At 51.9% G+C, this 9,023-nt stretch overlaps 1 protein-coding gene across 1 annotated transcript in view; it reads right to left on the bottom strand.

Moving 5' to 3' along the window:
* Window positions 1–546: 546 nt before the first annotated feature.
* LOC107112797 (chromosome unknown open reading frame, human C9orf9) overlaps window positions 547–9,023 on the bottom strand; it is a 13,387-nt gene continuing 4,910 nt past the window's right edge. Inside the window, exons 2-4 of the mRNA XM_015413983.1 lie at window positions 6,597–6,799; window positions 2,329–2,476; window positions 547–609 (exon numbers count right to left, since the gene is read on the bottom strand). Coding sequence (XP_015269469.1) covers window positions 601–609; window positions 2,329–2,476; window positions 6,597–6,799 — 360 coding nt within the window. The 3' untranslated portion in view covers window positions 547–600. The remainder of the gene's footprint in view (window positions 610–2,328; window positions 2,477–6,596; window positions 6,800–9,023) is intronic.

The raw sequence follows: 9,023 nt of genomic DNA on the forward strand, positions 1-9,023 counted from the left end.
CCTTCTGACACACTTCCGGTGATGTCAGGGGGTGTGGCGTATGCAAATGAGTTATGCTAATGAGCTCCTGCAACTCTTTTTCTACAAAATGACCCCTGGTCTCTCGCCTTGAAAAGCCCGCACGGGGTCACCGTCAGTCAGCTGTGGCTTGGCCGCACTTTCCACCACCACCACCACCACGGCAGGTGCCACGTCGCTTTATTTTTAATTACATTTTTATCTGGCGTTTCCTCCAAGGAGCTCAAGGCAACAAGGAGCTCCCTCCCCATTTTATCCTCACGGCGGTTAGGAAGAGAGAGACTGTTCTGGATCACCCGGTGGGCGCTTCGTATCAGAAGAGGGATTTGGGCCACTCAAGGGCACGTTACAGATTAGAGACTGCAGGGGGGGGGGTGTCCCGGATCTGAAAAGGAGGGACACTAGAAGATGACTCCTCTCCTCTCCCTTCTTCCCCCGACTGTCTCAATGGGATCTTCCTTCAATAACTGGACCACAACTCCCCCTCCACCACCACCCCGATAATTCTAGCAACGAGCCACGTGCGCAGGGGAAATGGCTTTATTCAGGAGCATCTTCCAGAAGGAGGCAAGAATGCCGGAGCTATGGAGCCTGTAGGGAGGGGAAAAGAGCAATCAGAAGAGAGGGCCGGGGTTGTGCTTGCAAGGGTGCCGTTTGGGGCGTGGTTTTCAGAGAGGTGTTGCTGCCTGAGCCCCGCTGACGAAGCCCCAGAGATGGCTTCGGCGTTTGTGACGTGTGCAAGGCAAGTCCAGCTATAGAACCCGGGGAGGACTGCAGTAACCCGTTCTCTAGAAAGGTGGCTCTTGTCTCGAAAGGGGACCGGAGGAAGTATCAAAATCTCCTATCCCTGCAAGGCAAATCCAGCTATAGAACCCGGGGAGGACTGCGGTAACCCGTTCTCTAGAAAGGTGGCTCTTGTCTCGAAAGGGGACCGGAGGGAGTATCAAAATCTCCTATCCCTGCAAGGCAAGTCCAGCTATAGAACCCAGGGAGGACTGCAATAAGGTGGCTCTTGTCTCGAAAGGGGACCGGAGCGAGTATCAAAATCTCCTATCCCTGACCCACACCTCCCTCTGTGGGCCAGGCCTTGATCACAGGCCCACAAAACTCTATAGTGGTGTAGTTTATTGACTTCTGCTTTAGCTGGTCATGGACCAGGAGGTGGTGAGCTGCCATAACTTGAGTTAAGCAGAGGGGCTGCAGCTTAGTGGAAGAGCCTCTGCTTGGCATGCGGAAGGTCCCAGGTTCACTCCCTAGCCTCTCGTTAAAAAGGACCAGGCAGTAGGTGATGGGAGATACATCTGGCTGAAACCCTGGAGAGCTGCTGCCGGTCTGAGCGGGCAGTATTGACCTTGATGGAGCAATGGTTTGACTCATGTGTGCAGCTGACCAGAATTGCAACGGTCTGGGTCAATGTTCCCTCTAAGCTGTGGAGTCTCGTGAGCAAAAATTCTACCTTGTGAGCTACGGGCATTGAAGTTGTGAGCGAGCAATTTTACCTACTGCATCAATCAGTTTGCTCTGGAGCCGTCCTTGCTGAGCTGAGACAAAAAAGTGTGAGCCAGAGGCTAAAAAAACTGTGAGCTAGCTCACACCAACTCAGCTTAGCGGGAACACTGGTCTGGGTAAATGGAACGCCTTCCGGTGTTAGGGGCACACAGCTGCCCCAGGTATCTAATGCAGGCCACTATGACTTTTGACCCACCAAGCCACATGCCATCAAAAGGGCCTCAAAGCCCTCCTGGTTTGGGCTGCTTGCCCAGCGCTGTGAAAACAGGGGCCTTGTTGAGCAACTGCCAGGCGCCCTGACAGAGGGAGGCGGGCCGAGTTTGGCTTGGCAGGTCACCGGTTGTTAGGCCTGGCCTGAGCAAAAGGTGGGCTGTGAGTGCAGATCTAGAAAGGCAAAGAGGGGAGAGCCCGTTCCGGGGTGGGGGGCGTTGCCTGAGGGTCATGCTTAGCGCTGTCTCTTCCTTGCTGGGATCAGGGAAGGGCATAACTGAAGCGAAGACCAGGGAGACCGAGTTTTAAGGTCAGGTGAGCATGCTTTAAAATCTTGTTCTCTTAAAAGGCGTGTCTACCAGGTGGCTTCCAAGGCCCGTCGAGAAGCTTGCCAACGGCCCTCCCCGGGCCCACCTGTGGCTTTTTCTGAACCCGCCCACTCTCCTGGGCCAGGCCTGTCAAAATATGGGAGGTCTGGGTGGCCGTTGTGAGGAAAGTGGGCTGGCCCGAGGCAGTGGGCCCCGTTCCTGCAGCGCCCCGCCCGAAGTCCCTGGCGGCCCGCCTCTCCAGACTCCTGTGCTCGCCACTCACGCTCTGAATCATGTTCCGAGGGAGCTTCTCGCTGTGGGCCACCCACTCCTTCATGCAGTCCAAAACGATGGGGATGAGGCTCACCACGCCCCCGTAGTGGTTCCGGGCTTCGTCGCAGCTGAGGTGGTTCACCACGTCGTGGGGGTACCTGCGTGGGTTGACCAGGAAGAAGGGTTGGGGTGCAACTCATGGCACAGGCGAGGGGGTCGAAGAAGAGGAGACTGGATTTATACCCTGCCCTTCACCACCCAAAGGAGTCTCAGAGTGGCATTACAATCTCCTTTCCCTTCCCCTCCCCTCCCCACAACAGACACCCTGTGAGGTAGGTGGGGCTGAGAGAGCTCTTTCGAGGACTGCCCTTGAGAGAACAGTTCTGAAAGAACTTGTGACTGACCCAAGGTCACGCCAGCAGCTGCATGTGGAGGAGTGGGGAACCAAACCCAGTTCTCCCAGATTAGAGTCCGGGCTCCTAACCACTACATCAAACTGGCGTCTGCCCGGCACGCAGAAGGGCCCAGGTTCAATCCCCAGCCACAATTTCAAAAAGGATTCATAGCAGATGATGTGCCCTTACCAGGACGGCCCAGGCTACCCTGATCTCTGCTGTTTCCGCTGGCTCTGCCCGCTCAGACTTGAGGGGGCTTCAGAGGGGAAGCCCAACTTCTGTGAAATGGCTTCTGTCTACTGCAGTGCATTTCTCGATTTGTGTGAAGTGCAGTTAGTACCAAGGTATGAATTTCTCGAAGGACCCGGTGTTCCCAAACCACGAACACAGAAAAAGTGATGGGCGTGTACCAGGACTGGGCAACTGGGACTCTTTCTCAGGCCAACTGGAGAACAGTGAGCAAGCCGTATGGCCCGAGGGCCACAGCTGGTGCTAGAAACCAGAAGAGCCGGTGTCCAAACTGGAGCTCTTGAGAGCAGACGGCGACCCCACTGCAGCTCCCCTTCCCCCTCTCTGAGTGGCCTTTGGCTCTTGAGCTGCATTAAACGGGGTCGAGGGAGTGTCATCTTGCTGGTCAGCGGTAAAGGTTGAGGGCCAGATGAAAAGTTCTCACGGGTCTCATAATGGCCATAACTTGCCCACCTCTATCTTGGGACTCTTGCAGTGATGGGAGAGAGAAAAAGGGGGTCTAGAGAGGCAGCGTGGCACAGTGGTTAAAGCATCAGACTAGGATCTGGGAAACCCAGGTTCGACTCCCCACTTGGCCATGGAAGCTCGCTGGGTGACCTTGGGCCAGTCACACATCCCCAGCCTAAACCTACTGCACAGGGTTGTTGTGAGGACAAGACAGAGGAAAGGAGAATATCGTAAGCCCGCTATGGGTCTTCTCGGGGGTGAAGGCGGGGTATAAATTGTGTAAAGGGAAAGATGTTGAATTATAGCACAGAGCATGTTGGCTTAGAAAGAAACATTCTGTTTTGCCAAATGCAGCCTCAAAAGTCTAAAACGTGACCAAAGAGAAAGGTGGAGGTGGGGAAAATAATACAGCAGGACTTGAAAGCTTGGCTCTCGCCGACTGTAAGTGCTCCGCCTCGGTTTGCCTGCGATGGATTTTCCTCGCCCTCGGCTCTCCCCTGCAGTTGGCAGAATTGATGGGGGGGGGGGAGGCTGTAAAAAGTTCCCTCCAAATACAGGAACGAAAAAGCAGGCAAAGGGCTGGCTAGAATTTTTCTTTCCCTGAGCTGCCGCTACGCTATGTGCAGAGACTGTCTGACAAATGGGGGAGGGAGGGAATCACTCAGGCTGTGGTCAGGCGGGCAGTTTGATCTGCTGTTGCCCCGCCTCTAATTGATCCAGGTTATTTTGCAACAGAGAATCATGATCAGACTCACCCCTTATAGCACTCTTTATCCTGACCTTGAGCGATCAGACCAGCAGCCAGGGAGTGAGGCTGTCAGCCATTTTTTTTTGTTTGACCTTTGCCCACAAGCGTGATGAGCCTGCTGGGATATGTAGTTCATGGGGCCACTGGCCACTTTTTAAAAAGTTTGTCCTCTAAGCATGCGCACAAGTGCTGATGAGCCTGCTGGGATATGCAGTTCACTGCCGATTTCCCTCTCTAAACTTTTCAATTAACCCCTTCCCCAAAGCACAGAAAAAACCTGAAGTACAGACGCATCCTCCTTTGAAAGTTTTTATAAAGAAAACAAAGTTTTGAGCAGCCCCTGTGGGAGAGGGGGAGAGGTGCGAATATGCAGTTATGTGCATATCGCTAACTAGTAAAAAAAATGGCAGCCGGAAAACAAGAGACCAGTCAGACCTGCCTGACAGCTTGGGTGCGCAACAGGGCAATCAGACAACAGGAAATCCATTTTGGAACCAGTTCAGACCAACAGGACTGGACTTTCACAGGTATCAAAGAAACACGCAGTAAAGGTAGGGTAGAATGGGACTAAGACGACTGGGGCACGACAGACAGCTGTTGCTGTCTGACTGTGCATTTTACATCTGTAAGGGAACAGCAACGGCAGCGGATCAAACTGCACATCTGAGCACAGCCTCAAAAGTCATACCCCTTTTGCTTGCATGTCCCAGCCCACTCCCACTTCAGCTGCTGAGCTGTTATTGCACATGGATGAATTGTGTCTGCTAGCCTGAGCTCAAGGGAGGAAGATGCACTGCAAATATGAAAAATATGCACTAGCAAGGTGCTGTGTTCTTTTGTGTGCGTCATGCCGACGAAAAGGTCCCCCTCATGCAAAATGAACCGGGGGGGGGGGACATCTCAAGGAAAAACTGCACGGAAGGGTCTGTTTGCTGAATCAACAGGAGGGTTATCTAAATGGGAGACAATTCTTTTTTTCAGCTGTCTGCTCAAAAGCAAAGGCGCTTCACATTGTGCCTTTTTTTTAAAGGGATCCCCCCCCTCATTACTTTGCAAGTTGAATAGCCAGCTGACTTACAGCTGACCTCTTGCAAAAGAAGAAGAGGAGGAGGAGATTGGATTTATACCCCGCCCTTCACTCAGAGTCTCAGAGCGGCTTACAAACGCCTTTCCCTTCCCCTCCCCATAAAAGACACCCTGTGAGGTAGGTAAGGCTGAGAGAGCTCTGACAGAAACTACTCTTTTTCAAGGACAGCTGTGCCAGAACTATGGCTTGCCCAAGGTCATCCAGCAGGTGCAAGTGGAGGAGTGGGGAATCAAACCCAGTTCTCCCAGATTAGAGTCCGCGCACTTAACCACGACACCAAACTGGTTCTCTTGATCATCTTAAAGTAATTTGTTTAAGGACATTTCATGGGACGACAAGAGGAACCCAGTGATCAAATGTGTGCCCACAATTAAAACAGGGTTGGGGTGGCTAATCAATTGCAAATGATGTTTTACTAAACAAAATGTGGCTAATTTTGTACACTTTGCGACCCTAGTTTTACAAAATCATTTTGGGCTTTTCTACATTCGATTTTTCCTCACTTGTGTGTTCCTGTTGCTTCAATGTGTTTTTCTGTTCTGCATGTATTTTGTTCCCTCTCATGGTCAGTTCAATGTGACTTTATGTCTGGCATAAAAACCTGCAGTTTAAATCTGCAGTGAGATATGCCGGAACAAAAGCACTGTAATATTGAATTGACCACTAGAGGCAGCAAAACACATTCAGAACATCACCACCACCACCACCACCACCCTGAAGCAAGAACAACACACAAGCAAGGGATATGAGAATGAGCAAAAACCCTTTGTCTACAAATGGAGAAGATGCGGAATAGTTGCCTACTTGGCTCGGATGGCGCTGAGGTCGTTGCTGTGGCTCACCAGCATTTTGCATTTCTCCCGCTCCCACCGGCCTTGCAGGTCCACCGCCCTCATGGGGCTCGGCAGTGGAGCTGCAAGGCTGGCGGTGGCGGCCGGGACTGTTGGGGGCGGGGTGTGTGGCCTTCTGACACACTTCCGGTGATGTCAGGGGGTGTGGCCTTATGACACACTTCCGGTGATGGCGGGGGTGTGGCATATGCTAATGAGTTATGCTAATGAGTTCCCCTAGCTCTTTTTCTACGAAACGACCCCTGATTTTATTCCCTCTCATGGTCAGTTCAATGTGACTTTATGTCTGGCATAAAAACCTGCATTTAAATCTGCAGTGAGATATGCCGGAACTAAAGCACTGTAATATTGAATTGACCACTAGAGGCAGCAAAACACATTCAGAACATCACCACCACCACCACCACCACCCTGAAGCAAGAACAACACACAAGCAAGGGATATGAGAATGAGCAAAAACCCTTTGTCTACAAATGGAGAAGATGCGGAATAGTTGCCTACTTGGCTCGGATGGCGCTGAGGTCGTTGCTGTGGCTCACCAGCATTTTGCATTTCTCCAGCAGGGCGTTGGTTGTGCTGTTCCCAGGGTGCAGAGACTCTAGCCTCTGGCACAGTTTGCTCAAATCGCTGCAGATGTTAAGGAACATCTGAAGGATGCGCTTGTCGGTCGTGTTATTGCAGTGGTGCTCCATGTAGGTCTGTACCTGTTGGACACAGCACAGGTGGGAAAAGGGATGGTTAGGCTAAGCAGAAACCAAGGCCAAAGTCAGAAACTGAGAAGTGGAAGGAAGCTCCAACACTTGAAGCCAGTGGTTTTAAGCCATTAAGCAAGAATGCCCTATTGAAAACTGACAGGACCAACAGCGAATGAACAAAGAGGTTTGATATTGTTGTCGTTTACATTGTACACCCCTCTGCCCCTCAGCAGAACCCACAGTTTGGGAAAACTGCAGAGACTGTCATCCACGCTATGGCTGGGGAAGGGAGGCAGATGTTGACTGTGTGATTGCATAGACAAAATCCGTTGAACTGTCATGACACCAGATCAAACGGCGCGTCTGAACACACCCTTAATGTGTTCAGGAGTACTCCTGTGCCTTTTTAAACCTTTGTTTACATCTGTCGGCTAGTAAAATGTCTTGGAGCTAATAGCTTTTGTGGGTTGATTCCTAATGCTAGTCCCAAAATACCTGCTGAATGGGGCAAGAAGACGAGGTTGGATTTATACCCTGCCCTTTACTCGGAGTCTCAGAGCGGCTTACAAACTCCTTCCCCATCCCCTCCCCTCCCCACAACAGACACCCTGTGGGGTAGGTGGGGCTGAGAGAGCTCTTTTGAGGACTGCTCTTTCAAGGACAGCTCTGACAGAACTATGGCTTGCCCAAGGTCATCCAGCCAGGTGCAAGTGGAGGAGTGGGGAATCAAACCCGGTTCTCACAGATTAGAGTCTGTGCAATTAACCACCACACCAAACTGGCTCTCAAAAAAAGCAAAATAACTACCGGAAAAGCGAAATAAGTACAGGACTGATCTTGGCAGCTTTCACTAAAGTCAGGGCTGGGGGCCGATCTGCCAGCTCACAAAGCTGGGCACATTTCAGGAACTGAGGACCAACCGCTGGGAACATTCGGTCACAGCCTCGTACTTTTCTTTCCCTGTGAGAGAATCCAGGCGGGGGACCGGGGCTCAGTTTTGGGGGAAGATAATGGGGTTCAGAGGTTAGTGGCTCAGATCTAGTCTAGGCAGGTAACTGCTGCACATCCACATTCTCAAGCTGTTTGGCAGTCTCGGGTCAGCTGTTAGCTCTCTGTGCAGCCCGAGCCACTAGTCCTTGCTCTGCTTAATTGTGTCCCAAGATGACGGACTCAGCAGGAGGAGGCAGGGGCTGTGTAGGCAGGAGGGTCTGAACTTTCCGCCTCCTCTTCTCTTTAAGTGGCCCCCTCCAGATTTGGAACTCGGGTTACACGGGCGGGATGGAGCGCCGTCCCTGCAGGCACCCAGAAGGGGAGGGATAGATCAAAATAACTGCAGCCATCAGAGGAAGGGAGGAAGCCGAGAGGCGGATTCCAGCCTCCAAGGATACGTCTCTTCCTTTCAGAAAGGTGGAGGGAGGCTGGCTGGGAGGCCACGGCTGGCTTCTGAAGAAGCTTTAACTGACTCTCTCGCCTATACGCCAAAGTGCTTTCCCCAAGTGCTGGGAGCAGGCGACACACGACTCTCTTTAAGAACATAAGAACACAAGAGAAGCCAGTGTTGGATCCGGCCAAAGGCCCATCCAGTCCAACACTCTGTGTCACACAGGGGCCCCCAAGTGCTGGGAGCAGGCGACACACGACTCTCTTTGGTGATGTGGAGGCCAGGGACCTGCAATTTCTTTCTTTCCGAATGCCGGGCTTGAACAAGTGGCTACCCAGCTGTCTCAGGGAACCCCCGTGGGTTGGGCATTGACAGAGGCCCTGAGGATAGAGTTGCCAAGCTCCAGGTGGCGGGTGGAGACCTCTCAGAAGTACAGCTGGTCTCAGACTCCAGAGATCGGGAGGCAATGGCTGCTTTGGCGTGTGTGTGTGATCTATTGCTTCATGCTGAGGTCCCTCTCCTCCCCAAACCCCACCCTCTTTAGGTCCCAACCCCAAAATCTCCAGGTCTTTCCCAACCTGGAGCTGGCAACCCTACAAGTGTCATTTGTTTGCTCCAGCGTGCTTTAGTCAAGTTTACTTTAGTTTATTGTCTTAGCCATTGGCCATAACAACACAAAATAAATCAAAGCACAACCAACAGTATACATCAGTAACTTACAGTAAGTCCTATACCCAGTCTTATCTTTTTCGCCGCCAGTGCAAACAAAGCCATTCTGCTAGTAACATGTGCATCAATATCAGAGAGCAAGAAAACGGTCAAATCCTGCTCTGAAATTCCATTATACAGAGG

This window comes from Gekko japonicus, unplaced genomic scaffold (genome assembly GCF_001447785.1).
Source record: "Gekko japonicus isolate JY-2015 unplaced genomic scaffold, Gekko_japonicus_V1.1 scaffold2029, whole genome shotgun sequence".
Taxonomy (NCBI): Eukaryota; Metazoa; Chordata; class Lepidosauria; order Squamata; family Gekkonidae; genus Gekko; species Gekko japonicus.